The sequence below is a fragment of the Taudactylus pleione genome, unplaced genomic scaffold (assembly GCF_031769625.1).
Source record: "Taudactylus pleione unplaced genomic scaffold, aTauple2 ptg001349l, whole genome shotgun sequence".
NCBI classification, from domain to species: Eukaryota; Metazoa; Chordata; class Amphibia; order Anura; family Myobatrachidae; genus Taudactylus; species Taudactylus pleione.
In genome coordinates, this window is record NW_028285749.1 from 412,336 (window position 1) to 433,132 (window position 20,797).

The window sequence follows — 20,797 nt, forward strand, 5'->3', positions numbered from 1 at the left end:
CCTTGTATAATGTCACCACCATCATGTCACATCCTTGTATAATGTCACCCCCACCATGGCACATCCTTGTATAATGTCACCACCATGTCACATCCTAGTATAATGTCACCATGTCACATCCTTGTATAATGTCACCACCATGTCACATCCTTGTATAATGTCACCACCATGTCACATCCTTGTATAATGTCACCATGTCACATCCTAGTATAATGTGACCACCATGTCACATCCTTATAAAATGTCACCACCATGTCACATCCTTGTATAATGTCACCACCACCATGTCACATCCTTGTATAATGTCACCACCATGTCACATCCTTGCATAATGTCACCACCACCATGTCACATCCTTGTATAATGTCACCATGTCACATCCTTGTATAATGTCACCACCATGTCACATCCATGTATAATATCACCACGATGTCACATCCTTGTATAATGTCACCACCACCATGTCACATCCTTATATAATATCACCACCATGTCACATCCTTGTATAATGTCACCACCATATCACATCCTTGTATAATGTCACCATGTCACATCCTTGTATAATGTCACCACCATGTCACATCCTTGTATAATGTCACCATGTCACATCCTTGTATAATGTCACCACAACCATGTCACATCCTTGTATAATGTCACCACCACCATATCACATCCTTGTATAATGACACCACCATGTCACATCCTTGTATAATGTCACCATGTCACATCCTTGTATAATGTCACCACAACCATGTCACATCCTTGTATAATGTCACCACCACCATATCACATCCTTGTATAATGTCACCACCATGTCACATCCTTGTATAATGTCACCACCATGTCACATCCTTGTATAATGTCACCACCATGTCACTTCCTTGTATAATGTCACCACCACCATGTCACATCCTTGTATAATGTCACCACCGTGTCACATCCTTGTTTAATATCACCACCACCATGTCACATCCTAGTATAATGTCATGACCACCATGTCACATCCTTGTATAATGTCACCACCACCATGTCACATCCTTGTATAATGTCACCACCACCATGTCACATCCTTGTATAATGTCACCATCATGTCACATCCTTGTATAATGTCAATATCATGTCACATCCTTGTATAATGTCACCACCATGTCACATCCTTGTATAATGTCACCACCACCATGTCACATCCTAGTATACGGTCACCACCACCATGTCACATCTTTGTATAATGTCACCACCATGTCACATCCTTGTATAATGTCACCACCATATCACATCCTTGTATAATGTCACCACCACCATGTCACATCCTTGTATTATGTCACCACCATGTCACATCCTTGTATAATGTCACCACCACCATGTCACCGCCTTGTAAAATGTCACCACCCCCAAGTCACATCCTAGTATAATGTCACCACCATGTCACATCCTTGTATATTGTCACCACCACCATGTCACTTCCTAGTATAATGTCATCACCACCATGTCACATCCTTGTATAATGTCACCACCACCAGGTCACATCCTTGGATAATGTCACCACCACCATGTCACATCCTAGTATAATGTCACCACAACCATGTCACATCCTTGTATAATGTCACCACCGCCAGGTCACATCATTGGATATTGTCACCACCATGTCACATCCTTGTATAATGTCACCACCATGTCACATCCTTGTATAATGTCACCACCATGTCAAATCCTAGTATAATGTCACCACCACCATGTCACATCCTTGTATAATGTCACCATGTCACATCCTTGTATAATGTCACCACCACGATGTCACATCCTTGTATAATGTCACCACCACCATGTCACATCCTTGTATAATGTCTCCATGTCACATCCTTGTATAATGTGACCACCATGTCACATCCTTATAAAATGTCACCACCATGTCACATCCTTGTATAATGTCACCACCACCATGTCACATCCTTGTATAATGTCACCACCATGTCACATCCTTGCATAATGTCACCACCACCATGTCACATCCTTGTATAATGTCACCATGTCACATCCTTGTATAATGTCACCACCATGTCACATCCATGTATAATGTCACCACGATGTCACATCCTTGTATAATGTCACCACCACCATGTCACATCCTTATATAATATCACCACCATGTCACATCCTTGTATAATGTCACCACCATATCACATCCTTGTATAATGTCACCATGTCACATCCTTGTATAATGTCACCACCATGTCACATCCTTGTATAATGTCACCATGTCACATCCTTGTATAATGTCACCACCACCATGTCACATCCTTGTATAATGTCACCACCACCATATCACATCCTTGTATAATGACACCACCATGTCACATCCTTGTATAATGTCACCACCATGTCACATCCTTGTATAATGTCACCACCATGTCACATCCTTGTATAATGTCACCACCATGTCACTTCCTTGTATAATGTCACCACCACCATGTCACATCCTTGTATAATGTCACCACCGTGTCACATCCTTGTTTAATATCACCACCACCATGTCACATCCTAGTATAATGTCATGACCACCATGTCACATCCTTGTATAATGTCACCACCACCATGTCACATCCTTGTATAATGTCACCACCACCATGTCACATCCTTGTATAATGTCACCATCATGTCACATCCTTGTATAATGTCAATATCATGTCACATCCTTGTATAATGTCACCACCATGTCACATCCTTGTATAATGTCACCACCACCATGTCACATCCTAGTATACGGTCAACACCACCATGTCACATCCTTGTATAATGTCACCACCATGTCACATCCTTGTATAATGTCACCACCATATCACATCCTTGTATAATGTCACCACCACCATGTCACATCCTTGTATAATGTCACCACCATGTCACATCCTTGTATAATGTCACCACCACCATGTCACCTCCTTGTAAAATGTCACCACCCCCAAGTCACATCCTAGTATAATGTCACCACCATGTCACATCCTTGTATATTGTCACCACCACCATGTCACTTCCTAGTATAATGTCATCACCACCATGTCACATCCTTGTATAATGTCACCACCACCAGGTCACATCCTTGGATAATGTCACCACCACCATGTCACATCCTAGTATAATGTCACCACAACCATGTCACATCCTTGTATAATGTCACCACCGCCAGGTCACATCATTGGATATTGTCACCACCATGTCACATCCTTGTATAATGTCACCACCATGTCACATCCTAGTATAATGTCACCACCACCATGTCACATCCTTGTATAATGTCACCATGTCACATCCTAGTATAATGTCACCACCACCAGGTCACATCCTTGGATAATGTCACCACCATGTCACATCCTTGTATAATGTCACCACCATGTCAAATCCTAGTATAATGTCACCACCACCATGTCACATCCTTGTATAATGTCACCATGTCACATCCTTGTATAATGTCACCACCACGATGTCACATCCTTGTATAATGTCACCACCACCATGTCACATCCTTGTATAATGTCACCATGTCACATCCTTGTATAATGTCACCACCACCATGTCACATCCTTGTTTAATGTCACCATGTCACATCCTTGTATAATGTCACCACCATGTCACATCCTAGTATAATGTCACCAGCATGTCACATCCTTGTATAATGTCACCACCATGTCACATACTTGTATAATGTCACCACCACCATGTCACATCCTAGTATAATGTCACCACCACCATGTCACATCCTTGTATAATGTCACCACCATGTCACATCCTTGTATAATGTCACCACCACCATGTCACATCCTTGTATAATGTCACCATGTCACATCCTTAATAATATCACCACCATGTCACATCCTTGTATAATGTCACCACCATCATGTCACATCCTTGTATAATGTCACCCCCACCATGGCACATCCTTGTATAATGTCACCACCATGTCACATCCTAGTATAATGTCACCATGTCACATCCTTGTATAATGTCACCACCATGTCACATCCTTGTATAATGTCACCACCATGTCACATCCTTGTATAATGTCACCATGTCACATCCTAGTATAATGTGACCACCATGTCCCATCCTTGTATAATGTCACCACCACCATATCACATCCTTGTATAATGTCACATCCTTGTATAATGTCACCACCCCATGTCACATCTTTGTATAATGTCACCACCACCATGTCACATCCTTGTATAATGTCACCACCACCATGTCACATCCTTGTATAATGTCACCAGCACCATGTTACATCCTTGTATAATGTCACCACCACCATGTCACATCCTTGTATAATGTCACCACCACCATGTCACATCCTAGTATAATTTCACCACCACCATGTCACATCCTTGTATAATGTCACCACCATGTCACATCCTTGTATAATGTCACCACCACCATGTCACATCCTTGTATAATGTCACCATGTCACATCCTTGTATAATGTCACCACCATGTCACATCCTTGTATAATGTCACCACCATCATGTCACATCCTTGTATAATGTCACCCCCACCATGTCACATCCTTGTATAATGTCACCACCATGTCACATCCTAGTATAATGTCAACATGTCACATCCTTGTATAATGTCACCACTATGTCACATCCTTGTATAATGTCACCAGCATGTCACATCCTTGTATAATGTCACCATATCACATCCTAGTATAATGTGACCACCATGTCCCATCCTTGTATAATGTCACCACCACCATATCACATCCTTGTATAAGGTCACATCCTTGTATAATGTCACCACCCCATGTCACATCCTTGTATAATGTCACCACCACCATGTCACATCCTTGTATAATGTCACCAGGACCATGTTACATCCTTGCATAATGTCTCCACCACCATGTCACATCCTTGTATAATGTCACCACCACCATGTCACATCCTAGTATAATGTCACCACCACCATGTCACATCCTTGTATAATGTCACCACCATGTCACATCCTAGTATAATGTCACCATGTCACATCCTTGTATAATGTCACCACCATGTCACATCCTTGTATAATGTCACCATGTCACATCCTAGTATAATGTGACCACCATGTCCCATCCTTGTATAATGTCACCACCACCATATCACATCCTTGTATAATGTCACATCCTTGTATAATGTCACCAGCACCATGTTACATCCTTGTATAATGTCACCACCACCATGTCACATCCTTGTATAATGTCACCACCATGTCACATCCTTGTATAATGTCACCACCGTGTCACATCCCTGTATAATGTCACCACCACCATGTCACATCCTTGTATAATGTCACCATGTCACATCCTTGTATAATGTCACCACCATGTCACATCCTTCTATAATGTCACCACCACCATATCACATCCTTGTATAATTTCACCACCATGTCACATCCTTGTATAATGTCTTCATGTCACATCCTTGTATAATGTCATCACCTCCATGTCACATTCTTGTATAATGTCACCACCACCATGTCACATCCTTGTATAATGTCACCACCATGTCACATCCTTGTATAATGTCTCTACCATGTCACATCCTTGTATAATGTCACCACCCCATGTCACATCCTTGTATAATGTCACCACCACCATGTCACATCCTTGTATAATGTCACCAACACCATGTCACATCCTTGTATAATGTCACCATGTCACATCCTTGTATAATGTCACCACCACCATATCACATCCTTGTATAATGTCACCACCATGTCACATCCTTGTATAATGTCACCATGTCACATCCTTGTATAATGTCACCCCCATGTCACATCCTTGCATAATTTCACCACCATGTCACATCCTTGTATAATGTCATCACCACCATGTCACATCCTTGAATAATGTCACCACCATGTCACATCCTTGTATTATGTCACCATATCACATCCTTGTATAATGTCACCACCATGTCACATCCTTGTATAATGTCACCATCATGTCACATCCTTGTATAATGTCACCACCACCATGTCACATCTTAGTATAATGTCACCACCATGTCACATCCTTGTATAATGTCACCACCATGTCACATCCTAGTATAATGTCACCATCATGTCACATCCTTGTATAATGTCACCACCACCATGTCACATCCTTGTATAATGTCACCACCATGTCACATCCTAGTATAATGTCACCACCACCATGTCACATCCTAGTATAATGTCACCACCATCTCACATCCTTGTATAATGTCACCACCACCATGTCACATCCTTGTATAATGTCACCACCACCATGTCACATCCTTGTATAATGTCACCACCATGTCACATCCTTGTATAATGTCACCACCACCATGTCACATCCTTGTATAATGTCACCACCATGTCACATCCTTGTATAATGTCACTACCATCTCACATCCTTGTATAATGTCACCACCACCGTGTCACATCCTTGTATAATGTCACCACCATGTCACATCCTTGTATAATGTCACCACCACCATATCACATCCTTGTATAATGTCACCACCATGTCACATCCTTGTATAATGTCACCACCATGTCACATCCTAGTATAATGTCACCACTATGTCACATCCTTGTATAATGTCACCACCACCATGTCACATCCTTGTATAATGTCACCACCATGTCACATCCTTGTATAATGTCACACACCTGAAAATAATGCGTCTCCCTCTGCTTGAGCCAGGTCGTTCTTTATGACACATCTGTACTGAACGTTCTCCTGGGCCTCTTTGTAGTCAGAGATGATCTCAAACGTATTGCCGAGATTGGGAGCGTAGGTGGTGCTGGACAGGTTGGTCACGTTGTTTCCAGAAGTAACGTCCAGCCAAGTCACGGTGGGTTTTGGGTACCAGATGAGAGACTTACAGCGCAGGTCGGTCTGGGAGGTGTTTGTCACCGTGATGGTGCTAAAAGCTAAAGACAGGGGTTATATAAGAGTGATTTATAGGTCTCCTTCGTATACAGCTATAAACTACCGATGCACAGTAAGGAATATGTCTGATGTCCTTTGTGATTTAGCTAAGTTACTGTACATATATCCTGTGCATGTCCTGAGATGTCCTAATGAAGGTGTAAATCTCCATCCTCTGTAAGGAGTGAGCGAGGACATCTGTCTGCTGAGAGGCCACTAACATCTATAGGTGCTTCATCAGATATATAGTTATTAATCCGCATCTTTGTAATCTGTCGTGGCTCACAGATGGCTAAAGTGAGGCTAATGGAGGTGACAGCGGAATATCAGACCATCAGAGTCCTAAAGTCCCTTATTTTCATAGGGACAAAAAGGTGCAAATTTCCAACAAACTAAAGGAAAATTCCCACAAATGTCTAGTAAATATGGTTACCGATATAATAGTATATACTGTACCACACACAGGGCCTGATTCAGAGCCGCTCGCTCTGACAGAGCGCACGCTCTGAATCAGGGCCGGGCTTTTTTCTTTTGGATCAGCCTCTTGGCCGCTCGCATAGCTGTGGTTGACCACCCACAGCTATTGCAAGCAGCCATGATGATGGTCGCGATGGTCAAGACCATCACGACCATCGGGCTTGCGACGAGACCCTTGTGGTAGGGTCTCGTTGCCGCAAGCCCCAGAGAGATTTCGGCTCTAACAGAACCGGAATCTCTCCACTGACATCACTCGTGATGTCAGTGGGGCCGCCCCCAAACGGCACACCTCCGTTTGGGCAGCCACCCCCCCTGGCCCGCCCACCAAAGGGGGCGAGCTGTCACTCAACATTGACAGCTCGCCCCCTTTGGTGCGAGACCCGGAGCGACGGATTGCCCATCGCTAGAAGGGTCTCGCGCGTGCGCACGACGGAGCCGGCTCCATCATGCGCTGTGGGCCACCATCGACCCGGTTGCGAGCGCTCAGCGCTTGTGACCGGGTCTGAATCAGGCCCATAGGCCCCACTCTCTGCTTCATTCACATCTCTATGTATCCTCTGCACCCAGACCTGGCTTACACCAAGCCTAACGTTATAATCTACACCAAACCAAAGCTATCGTTACCATCTACACCAGACCAAGCCTATCGTTATCATGTACACCAGACCAAGCCTATCATTATCATCTACACCAGACCAAGCCTATCATTATCATCTACACCAAACCAAGCCTATCGTTATCATCTACACCAGACCAAGCCTAACGTTATCATCTACACCAGACCAAGCCTATCGTTATCATCTACACCAGACCAAGCCTATCATTATCATCTACACCAGACCAAGCCTAACAATATCCTCTACACCAGACCAAGCCTATCGTTATCATCTACACAAGACCAAGCCTAACATTATCATCTACACCAGACCACGCCTAGCAATATCCTCTACACCAGACCAGCCTAGCAATATCCTCTACACCAGACCAAGTCTATCATACTCTACACCAGACTAAGCCTATCGTTATCATCTACACCAAACCAAGCCTAATCTAGCAAAAGCCTCACTCACTCGCCCAGAACCCACTCTCCCAGGTAGGCCAGGCCTTCTCCTCCTGGCCATGCCTCACTCTCCACCAGCTCACTCACCTCCTACATTGAGGCTCAGGCTGTTCTTTCCACTGCCATTGGAATTGGTAATTGTACATTTGTACATGCCAGCGTCACTAAGCTGTACGTTATTGATCATAAGTGAGGCATTTCCGGCTGACAGCTGATTGAGGAAGAGTGAGGTCCGCTGTTTGTAGAGGGCGTTCTGGCCTGTCAGTGAGACCTTTCCATTCTCGTACTTGTACACAGTGCCAGTCATGCCCTCCTTCTCCCACAGGACGTCGCTGGATTTTTTCAGGTCGGGGGTGAAGGTGCAGCTGAGAATGACATTCTCCCCAATCTTCCCCACAGTGTTCACCGTTGTCACGTCATTGGTGGTGCTGTTACCTGGGGGGGGGACATGGAGGCCAAGTGTTATATATATATTGTAGTTCTTAGGATGAGTAAAAGCAGTTTGGTCACCTTTCTGAGCTGCCTGTTTACTGTATTACAGCACTTTTATTGTACGTCTTTATGGGGCTTAAACAACATAAAAAAGTGAGTCAAACATTTTATATGTTCTGTGACGTCAAATGTTAACATTGTTATTACATGGGATGCAGTAAGGAGACGTGTTTTATACTTGGTTTCTCATAATATAATAACACATATAAGAATTGAATTGATAAATGATCCAAGTGTAACGTTATGTTTAGTTGTAACTTAGTGGAGGCTCCAGGGGTGAGGCTGCAGCACAGTCCAAAATTCAAATAGAGGAGTCACACCAACTGCCAGTGGGTCCCAGCCAGTGATGTTGGGGAGCGTGTGAAGTGACAGTTGGTGTGACTCCCCTCTTTGACTATGGAGCCGCTAATGGTTGTAACTTAAGCAGATGTCCCCCCATGACATGGAAACAATGGATTTACAGATGGATATTTCTGCCCACGCGGGTTCCTGATGGCAGAAGATGGGCAGTTAAAAATATGTAACGTAACATACTGTAATTAGGTATCAGGAGTCGCAGAATGAGAGATTTGTTACCTCTAGCAACGTGTAATCCCAGCCTATACATTACAAGATGGAACCATGGGCGATTATAGTGCGGACCCTGACTTACCTGCCACACTGAGGCCAATAATCAGGGCGATGGCGCCAATGAGAAGGATGATGATGGCGATCATGCTGGGTATAAAGAGAGACAGAGAGAGAGTTAGCAGACGGTCTCTAAGGGTCTCGTTCTCAGGAATCTCACTCTCGCTGTCACCTTAGTGCACAATTACGCAGTGTCAGAGAGAGTCCACTCCGGGATTAGCCACATGATAACCTGATTACTGTACCAAGTCACGCACGTGACCTATGGGATCCCTGCCATATATTATATGGATATTAGATGTCACCGGGGAAGTTCTGTAACCACATGAGAACACAATGCTGCAGACTGAGCGCTATTATACAGGTCACAGACCTATATACATACAGAATAACAGGGGCATAATTACAATGGGTGCAGGGTGTGCGGTGCACACGGGCCCCTGGGTCCAGGAGGGGCCCACACCGCACACCCATATGTTTTAATACTTACCCCTCCAAAGTCCCGCGTCAGCCTGTAGCGCTAATTAAAACACCTGAAATATTACCGCTGCAGCCGTTTTCCCGGCGCAGTAGACTCTGGGCACAGACTAGTGAGGCGGCCAGCCGCCGGGGAGAGTGGAGGGGACCCCGGACGGAGATTGCACAAAGGCCCCCTCCTCTCATTAGACGTCTCTGCAGAATAAATACAAAGCTCAGGCCTCCGGAACGCTGATTTCACCTGGACGCACCACTTTCCACGTTGGGTATTTTGCTGTTCATGTAGAGACATTACATCGTATGCCGCCATATTTCTTGTGTTTAAGTCGTAAACCTCATCAGTTACCACTTATACCCCTTTCACTCTGCCAGCAATAACCCCGGTTATTTCACGCGAACGTGCAGGAATCCTGGTTATTGTGCAGTGTGAAAGGGCCCAGTTGAAATAATCCGGCTCGCGGTGCAGTGTGATTGGGTAACCTTGGCCGGTGCCACCCCGGGGGGCCTATTCACAGCATAGAAAGAGCCGGCATTAGCAGATGATCTCATCTCCAAGCGACGGGTCAGCACGTGATGGCGGTGATGTCATCAACCTGGCAATAAGCCGAGTCGGGACGCCAGTCTAAAAAGGGGTCGCAATCGGGATGGACCCGTTTACAAAATCCTGGGCGCAACCCGGCTTTGGGGTGTGAAATGGGCGTTTGTGATTCGTTAACAAGATGTAATTAGTAGGCAGTTTAGATCAGCGTCAACCAGGTGTTGGGGTATAAAACAACAAACTCCTTTATCAGTGGATCAAAGCTCTGCCGCCAGGATGGGTCACATCAGCTCCTAAAGCAGCTCTAAGGGTCAACAGACCAAACAGCAAATACTGCGCGAGAGGTCCGCAAACCAGAAGGAAAAGTGAACGCGTCGTATGACGTCCGATACATTATAACCATAAATATCAAGCCCAAAACAGAGCTTGGCCCCACTAGCCAACATCAGCGGAAGAAGGCATCATCGCCATAGAGGGTCTCTCTGATGTATCATTGGCAGCAGCTACACTCCTCCATGGGCTTTCCGTATATGATACTGCCGCACGTGCGCTTGCGTCACAAGATGGAAGAAGTGATAGAGAAATGATGACATTACGGCCAGGGGCGCGTCTCATCGGAGCTGCTGTACCAGCAAGAGAGTGTTGAGAAATGACAATGAAAAGCCATTCCGGGTTGCTGCGATAATGCATTAATAAGGAATGATTTACCGCCGGACGCAAGACCGGTGGTTGGAATCCCAACAGCGGATGCCCGACATGGGTGAAAACCCCACTCGTCCCTAAGGAAAGTATTCACTAAGCTAATTCCCTCCCCTAACCCTAACCTTCCCCCCAGTGCCTACCCCTAATCCCCCCTCTAAGTGCCTAAACCTAACCCCCCTTCCCCGCCGCCTAAACCTAAGTCCCCCGGGGGTGCCTAACCCTAACTCTTCCTCCCCCTAGCCTAACCCTAACCTCCCGGGGGGGTGCCTAACCCTAACCTTCCCCCCAGTGCCTACCCCTAATCCCCCCTCTAAGTGCCTAAACCTAACCCCCCCTTCCCCGCCGCCTAAACCTAAGTCCCCCGGGGGGGTGCCTAACCCTAACTCTCCCTCCCTCTAGCCTAACCCTAAGCTCCCGGGGGGGGTGCCTAACCCTAAGTCCCCCCCGAGAGCCCTAAACCTAACTCTCCCCTTCCCGCGGCTGTCCGCGTTCGGCATCACTTAGATCGGGGTACCGGGCGCCAGTCTCCCGACATCAGTAAAATGACAGCCATCTAGATTTAGACGCCTGTCATTTAACCCTCGCCGGGATAAAGCAGTCAGGAAGCCGGCTGTCGGGATTAGGTCCGCCGGCTTCCCGACTGCATACCGTCTCGGCTATAGCAGGGAGTCTAGGTAGCGTGTAGCACTGGGGGCCTGATTCAGACCCGCCCGCGAGCGCTGAGCGCTCGCAAGCGGGTCGATGTTGGCCCAGTGCATGAGGGAGACGGCTCCATCGTACGCATGCGCGAGACCCGGATAGTGATGGCCAAGCCATTGCTCCGGGTCTCGCTACAAAGGGGGCGTGCTGTCGATGGTGAGTGACAGCTTGCCCTCTTTGGTGATGTCAGTGGGAGTGCTCTCGGCTCTGACAGAGCCAAAATCACTCCAGGGCTTGCGGCAACGAGACCCTACCACAAGGGTCTCGTCGCAAACCCGATGGTCGCAATAGTCTTGACCATCGCGACCATCTTTTTGGCCGCTCGCTACAGCTATGTGAGCGGCCAGGAGGCCGCTAAAAAAAACAGAGGGACGGCCCTGATTCAGAGCGAGCGCTCTTTCAGAGCGTCCGGCTCTGAATCAGGGCCTGGGTCCCTTGTAACCTCTGAATGATGAAATTCCTTAATTAATAAATAAATTAAAGTAATTGTGCGTTCTAGGAGGAAAATCATGTCATCAGTCTGATGATTATGACGAGCGACATTTTAATGTAGAATTAAAGAAATGTATAATTTTACAAAAAAAATTATTTAAATAAAAGTGACGTCCCCACAGTAAGTGATCTAATCACCGGCGACGTTCATGCAGTTGAGTGATATTTTGCTACTGCGTGCACTAAAAGAGGGTGTGCGCACAAAGGGCCTGGCTCACAGATGGATGGTACAGCATATACGCGGCGTCCTAGTACTCAGCAACTGCGCTAACATATGCAAAAGCCACAGGAGGCGTCTTTAGTAAAAAGACCCCACTGCCGGCTCCTCTGATCAGATGCTGCATCCGGAGACGCATCATCCGATTTACTGTGTGAACATCGCATATCTTAGTAACCCTAAGGTTACTCAAGACGTCCAGCAAAATCACACTGCCGCGACCAGCGAAGCTGCGCCAATCATGCTGCGGTATTTGGGGCGCTACGACTGCCAATGCAGGTCTATATCTGTGCATGTGCAAATCGATAAATACACACAATTATTACTGATAGAGAACTGCGCACAAACACACATATTATATACGCACACCACGAGGGGGGGTTGGGGATGCTGCGAGAGGGAAGTTGAAGGAGGCTGATGGGAGAGGAGAGGAACCGGAAGGAAGCAGGAGGGTGAGGTGCAGGAGTTGGGCGCAGAGGGATGCGGCCCAGGAGGAGGAGCTCCAGCCCCTGCGTGACCCGGTATTTGAGCTTCATCTGGACGGCTACTGTCACAGTACAGCAGCTGTTTAAAAAGTTTTACTAAGTGCTGCTGCTCTGTTTTTTCTGTTCCTGATCCTTGGGGCCCTTCTGATCCTTGGGGCCCGGTATGGTTGTCCCCTTTGTCCCCCCCTGTCGCCGGGCCTGAGGCTACTTGCGGCAATTGTGTGCGGGTGAATGGCGTGGTTTCCTCCTGCAGCAGTCACAACCAGAGCCAAGCTATGACAGGCTGTAAGGGGGAAACTTACAGTGTGATACAGCTCCACCATTTACAGCATGGGTCTGAGACCCCCAGGGGAACCCGGTCAGAGCTTCAATAAGAGGGTAATTTTCCCTAGGGACAGGGGCCCTCATGTTATTACTAAGGTGGGTGTTGGGGGTAATCAATGTTAAAAGAAGCGTGCGCTACTGTACAGTCTCCAGTCTTCCTGTCGCTCCAGAGATGCTTCATGCCCTGTCCCAAGATGGCAGGTGCAGGGGCCATCTTGTCTTTACTGTGTAGAGTGACATGGTAAGAGACAGGAATCTCCTACTTAGCTCCTATGAGAAACCTGCTTAATACCAGCATATAGTGCCTCATTCAGAGGCGGTCGGAGGATGCAAGCGGTCGCTCAGAAACTGGGCGGCCACTTGCATCCTGACCGCCCGCCTCTGTTGCGGTTGTTAGGCTGTGGGTTAACACCCACAGCTCTAACGACCGCTCGGGGCTTACCATCGGGGCTGACCATCGCGACCATCGGGGCTTACGACGAGACCCTAGGGTAGGGTCTCACTTGTCGTAAGCCCCGGAGAGCTTCTGGCTCTGTCAGAGCCGGAAGCTCTCCACTGAGAGCTGAGGGCCCTACCCCAAATGGCAGGCGTTCCCATGGGAACGCCTCCGTTTGGGCTGCCACCCCCCCGACCCGCCTTCCAAACGGGGCGAGCTGTCAATCAACATCGACAGCTCGCCCCCTTTGGAAAGAGACCCGCTATGACCGACGCTGTCGGTCGTAGCGGGTCTCACGCATGCGCACGAGGGACCCGGCTCCCTCGTGAGCATGCACACTAGCAAAACATCGAGGCGGCCGTGCGGTCGTAGACCGTGCGGCCTCCTCTGAATAAGGTCCATAATGCTGTTACAGCACCCTGCACCACTACCCACAAGCAACATACACTCACCGGCTGGTAAGCTGTATGGAACCCCGCTCTGCTCTATCTACCAGTGTGCATGTAACAGTGAGTACAGATGCCTGTATCTGCTACATCTATAAAAACAACCAACAACACATTATCGGCTGGTGTGTGCCTACATAACTCCGCAGTATGAAGACCTTTACACACATCATTTCCAGCATTACATAGTTACGTGTTAATATTCAGCATTTTTTCTGTGCATCACGGCTGGTCACAACAAGCCTGGTCACCCATAAACTGATGGAGTGGTCTGGTGTGTGTAGAACTTCCAAAGAATGCTGGCACTTGCAGTACTTCTAGCATCCACAGGCCACTGGGACCCCAAATGCCGCATAGAAAAGGTTTACAAAATCAGTACTGTAAGAATATTATATTGAACTAAAGGCACCGTAGCATCTTACACTCTTTGTGGTAAACTGTGCCAGCATGGATCATACCCAGGGTCCCGTGTATCTCGTCCTCGCCCAGTATGGGCAGCTAACAAGTACATGCCAAGGGAATCTATCATTGGTGCTGGATCGCTGGTACCATGAAATACAATCATAATGATGCTAGCTGCTTCTGACTGGTTGACAGTACTTACAAGATTGGGATTACAGATATATTATATCTATAATCGCAGTTATCCATTCATATTACTGAAATTACATTTTCATTTGGAAGATACCAAACAGAGCTCCACATCCTCCATCCTGCCCCCTCTCATCACCATACAGAGCTCCATGTCCTCCTTCCAGCCCCCTCTCATCACCATACAGAGCTCCATGTCCTCCTTCCAGCACACTGTACCATTACACAGAGCTCCACATCCTCCCTCCTGCCCCCTCTCATCACCCTACAGAGCTCCATGTCCTTTTTCCAGCCCACTGTCACCATTACACAGAGCTCCACATCCTCCCACCAGCCCCCTCTCATCACCACACAGAGCTCCATGTCCTCCTTCCAGTGCACTGTACCATTACACAGAGCTCCACATCCTCCCACCTGCCCCCTCTCACCACGACACAGAGCTCCATGTCCTCACTCCTGCCCACTCTCATCACCACACAGAGCTCCATGTCTTCACTCCTGCCCACTCTCATCACCACACAGAGCTCCATGTCCTCCTTCCAGCCCACTGTCACCATTACACATAGCTCCACATCCTCCCTCCTACCCACTCTCACCACCATACAGAGCTCCATGTCCTCCTTCCAGCGCACTGTACCATTACACAGAGCTCCACATCCTCCCACCTGCCCCCTCTCACCACGACACAGAGCTCCATGTCCTCACTCCTGCCCACTCTCATCACCATACAGAGCTACATGTCCTCCTTCCAGCCCACTGTCACCATTACACAGAGCTCCACATCCTCCCTCCTGCCCCCTCTCATCACCATACAGAGCTCCATGTCCTCCTTCCAGCCCCCTCTCATCACCCTACAGAGCTCCAAGTCCTCCTTCCAGCGCACTGTACCATTACACAGAGCTCCACATCCTCCCACCTGCCCCCTCTCACCACGACACAGAACTCCATGTCCTCACTACTGCCCACTCTCATCACCACACAGAGCTTCATGTCCTCCTTCCAGTCCACTGTCACCATTACACATAGCTCCACATCCTCCCTCCTGCCCCCTCTCATCACCATAGAGAGCTACATGTCCTCCTTCCAGCCCACTGTCACCATTACACAGAGCTCCACATCCTCCCTCCTGCCCCCTCTCATCACCATACAGAGCTCCATGTCCTCCTTCCAGCCCACTGTCACCATTACACAGAGCTCCACATCATCCCTCCTGCCCACTCTCACCACCATACAGAGCTCCATGTCCTCCCTCCTGCCCCCTCTCATCACCATACAGAGCTACATGCCCTCCTTCCAGCCCACTGTCACCATTACGCAGAGCTCCACATCCTCCCTCCTGCCCCCTCTCATCACCATACAGAGCTCCATGTCCTCCTTCCAGCCCACTGTCACCATTACACAGAGCTCCACATCCTCCCTCCTGCCCCCTCTCATCACCATACAGAGCTCCATGTCCTCCTTCCAGCCCACTGTCACCATTACACAGAGCTCCACATCATCCCTCCTGCCCACTCTCACCACCATACAGAGCTCCATGTCCTCCCTCCAGCCCACTGTCACCATTACACAAAGCTCCACATCATCCCTCCTGCCCACTCTCACCACCATACAGAGCTCCATGTCCTCCCTCCAGCTCACTGTCACCATTACACAGAGCTCCATATCATCCTTCCAGCCCACTGTCACCATTACACAGAGCTCCACATCCTCCCTCCTGACCCCTCTCACCACCACACAGAGCTCCATGTCCTCCTTCCAGCCCACTGTCACCATTACCCAGAGCTCCACACCATCCCTCCTGCCCACTCTCACCACCATACAGAGCTTCATGTCCTCCTTCCAGTCCACTGTCACCATTACACAGAGCTCCACATCTTCCATCCTGGCAGGTGCAGGGGCCATCTTGTCTTTACTGTGTAGAGTGACATGGTAAGAGACAAGAGTCTCCTACTTAGCTCCTATGAGAGACCGGGTTAATACCTGCATATAACTCTGTTACAGTACCCTGCACCACTTACCCACAAGCAACGTACACTCACCGCCTGGTAAGCTGTATGGAACCCTGCTCTGCTCTATCTACCACTGTGCATGTAACAGTGAGTACAGATGACTGTACCTACTACATCTATCCAACAACCAACACCACATAATCGGCTGGTTAATGCCTACATAACTTCGCAGTATGAAGACCTTTACACACATCATTTCCAGCATTACATAGTTACATGTTCATATGCAGCATTTTTTCGGTGCATCACGGCTGGTCACAACAAGCCTGGTCACCCATAAACTGCTGGAGTAGTATGGTGTGTGTAGAACTTCCAAAGAATGCTGGCACTTGCAGTACTTCTAGCATCCACAGGCCGCTGGGACCCCAAATGCCGCATAGAAAAGGTTTACAAAATCAGTACTGTAAGAATATTATATTGAACTAAAGGCACCGTAGCATCTTACACTCTTTGTGGTAAACTGTGCCAGCATGGATCATACCCAGGGCCCCGTCTATCTCGTCCTCGCCCAGTATGGGCAGCTAACAAGTACCTGCCAAGGGAATCTATCATTGGTGCTGGATCGCTGGTACCATGAAATACAATCATAATGATGCTAGCTGCTTCTGACTGGTTGACAGTACTTACAAGATTGGGATTACAGCTATATTATATGTATAATCGCAGTTATCCATTCAAATTACTGAAATTACATTTTCATTTGGAAAATACCAAACAGAGCTCCACATCCTCCCTCCTGCCCCCTCTCATCACCATACAGAGCTCTATGTCCTCCTTCCAGCTCACTGTACCATTACACAGAGCTCCACATCCTCCCTCCTGCCCCCTCTCATCACCATACAGAGCTCTATGTCCTCTTTCCAGCCCACTGTCACCATTACACAGAGCTCCACACCTTCCCTCCTGCCCCCTTTCATCATCACTCAGAGCTCCATGTCCTCCTTCCAGCCCACTGTCACCATTACACAGAGTTCCACATCCTCTCTCCTGCCCCCTCTCATCACCATACAGAGCTCCATGTCCTCCTTCCAGCCCACTGTCACCATTACACAGAGCTCCACATCATCCCTCCTGCCCCCTTTCATCACCACACAGAGCTCCATGTCCTCCTTGCAGCCCACTGTCACCATTACACAGAGCTCCACATCCTCCCTCCTGACCCCTCTCACCACCACACAGAGCTCCATGTCCTCCTTCCAGCCCGCTGTCACCATTACACAGAGCTCCACACCCTCCCTCCTGCCCACTCTCATCACCATACAGAGCTACATGTCCTCCTTCCAGCCCACTGTCACCATTACACAGAGCTCCACATCCTCCCTCCTGCCCCCTTTCATCACCATACAGATCTCCATGTTCTCCCTCCAGCCCACAGTCACCATTACACAGAGCTAAACATCCTCCCTCCTGCCCCCTCTCATCAACATACAGAGCTACATGTCCTCCTTCCAGCCCACTGTCACCATTACACAGAGCTCCACATCCTCCCTCCTGCCCCCTCTCATCACCATACAGAGCTCCATGTCCTCCTTCCAGCCCACTGTCACGATTACACAGAGCTCCACATCATCCCTCCTGCCCCCTTTCATCACCACACAGAGCTCCATGTCCTCCTTGCAGCCCACTGTCACCATTACACATAGCTCCACATCCTCCCTCCTGCCCCCTCTCATCACCATACGGAGCTACATGTCCTCCTTCCAGCCCACTGTCACCATTACACAGAGCTCAACATCTTCCCTCCTGCACCCTCTCATCACCATACAGAGCTCCATGTCCTCCCTCCAGCCCACAGTCACCATTACACAGAGCTCCACATCCTCCTTCCTGCCCCCTCTCATCACCATACAGAGCTCCATGTCCTCCTTCCAGCCCACTGTCACCATTACACAGAGCTCCACATCATCCCTCCTGCCCACTCTCACCACCATACAGAGCTCCATGTCCTCCCTCCTGCCCCCTCTCATCACCATACAGAGCTACATGCCCTCCTTCCAGCCCACTGTCACCATTACACAGAGCTCCACATCCTCCCTCCTGCCCCCTCTCATCACCATACAGAGCTCCATGTCCTCCTTCCAGCCCACTGTCACCATTACACAGAGCTCCACATCCTCCCTCCTGCCCCCTCTCATCACCATACAGAGCTCCATGTCCTCCTTCCAGCCCACTGTCACCATTACACAGAGCTCCACATCATCCCTCCTGCCCACTCTCACCACCATACAGAGCTCCATGTCCTCCCTCCAGCCCACTGTCACCATTACACAAAGCTCCACATCATCCCTCCTGCCCACTCTCACCACCATACAGAGCTCCATGTCCTCCCTCCAGCTCACTGTCACCATTACACAGAGCTCCATATCATCCTTCCAGCCCACTGTCACCATTACACAGAGCTCCACATCCTCCCTCCTGACCCCTCTCACCACCACACAGAGCTCCATGTCCTCCTTCCAGCCCACTGTCACCATTACCCAGAGCTCCACACCATCCCTCCTACCCACTCTCACCACCATACAGAGCTTCATGTCCTCCTTCCAGTCCACTGTCACCATTACACAGAGCTCCACATCTTCCATCCTGGCAGGTGCAGGGGCCATCTTGTCTTTACTGTGTAGACATGGTAAGAGAAAAAAGTCTCCTACTTAGCTCCTATGAGAGACCGGGTTAATACCTGCATATAACTCTGTTACAGTACCCTGCACCACTTACCCACAAGCAACGTACACTCACCGCCTGGTAAGCTGTATGGAACCCTGCTCTGCTCTATCTACCAGTGTGCATGTAACAGTGAGTACAGATGACTGTACCTACTACATCTATCCAACAACCAACACCACATAATCGGCTGGTTAATGCCTACATAACTTCGCAGTATGAAGACCTTTACACACATCATTTCCAGCATTACATAGTTACATGTTCATATGCAGCATTTTTTCGGTGCATCACGGCTGGTCACAACAAGCCTGGTCACCCATAAACTGCTGGAGTAGTATGGTGTGTGTAGAACTTCCAAAGAATGCTGGCACTTGCAGTACTTCTAGCATCCACAGGCCGCTGGGACCCCAAATGCCGCATAGAAAAGGTTTACAAAATCAGTACTGTAAGAATATTATATTGAACTAAAGGCACCGTAGCATCTTACACTCTTTGTGGTAAACTGTGCCAGCATGGATCATACCCAGGGCCCCGTCTATCTCGTCCTCGCCCAGTATGGGCAGCTAACAAGTACCTGCCAAGGGAATCTATCATTGGTGCTGGATCGCTGGTACCATGAAATACAATCATAATGATGCTAGCTGCTTCTGACTGGTTGACAGTACTTACAAGATTGGGATTACAGCTATATTATATGTATAATCGCAGTTATCCATTCATATTACTGAAATTACATTTTCATTTGGAAAATACCAAACAGAGCTCCACATCCTCCCTCCTGCCCCCTCTCATCACCATACAGAGCTCTATGTCCTCCTTCCAGCTCACTGTACCATTACACAGAGCTCCACATCCTCCCTCCTGCCCCCTCTCATCACCATACAGAGCTCTATGTCCTCTTTCCAGCCCACTGTCACCATTACACAGAGCTCCACACCTTCCCTCCTGCCCCCTTTCATCATCACACAGAGCTCCATGTCCTCCTTCCAGCCCACTGTCACCATTACACAGAGTTCCACATCCTCTCTCCTGCCCCCTCTCATCACCATACAGAGCTCCATGTCCTCCTTCCAGCCCACTGTCACCATTACACAGAGCTCCACATCATCCCTCCTGCCCCCTTTCATCACCACACA

The 20,797-nt window shown here is 48.3% G+C and overlaps 1 protein-coding gene across 2 annotated transcripts in view; it reads right to left on the minus strand.

The window, feature by feature from the left end:
• LOC148443033 (V-set domain-containing T-cell activation inhibitor 1-like) overlaps positions 1-20,797 on the minus strand; it is a 225,188-nt gene that overhangs the window by 163,559 nt on the left and 40,832 nt on the right. For both annotated transcript variants that reach the window (XM_088463361.1, XM_088463362.1), the window contains exons 2-4: positions 9,607-9,671; positions 8,550-8,897; positions 6,664-6,927 (exon numbers count right to left, since the gene is read on the minus strand). In XM_088463361.1, coding sequence (XP_088319487.1) covers positions 6,664-6,927; positions 8,550-8,897; positions 9,607-9,671 — 677 coding nt within the window. The remainder of the gene's footprint in view (positions 1-6,663; positions 6,928-8,549; positions 8,898-9,606; positions 9,672-20,797) is intronic.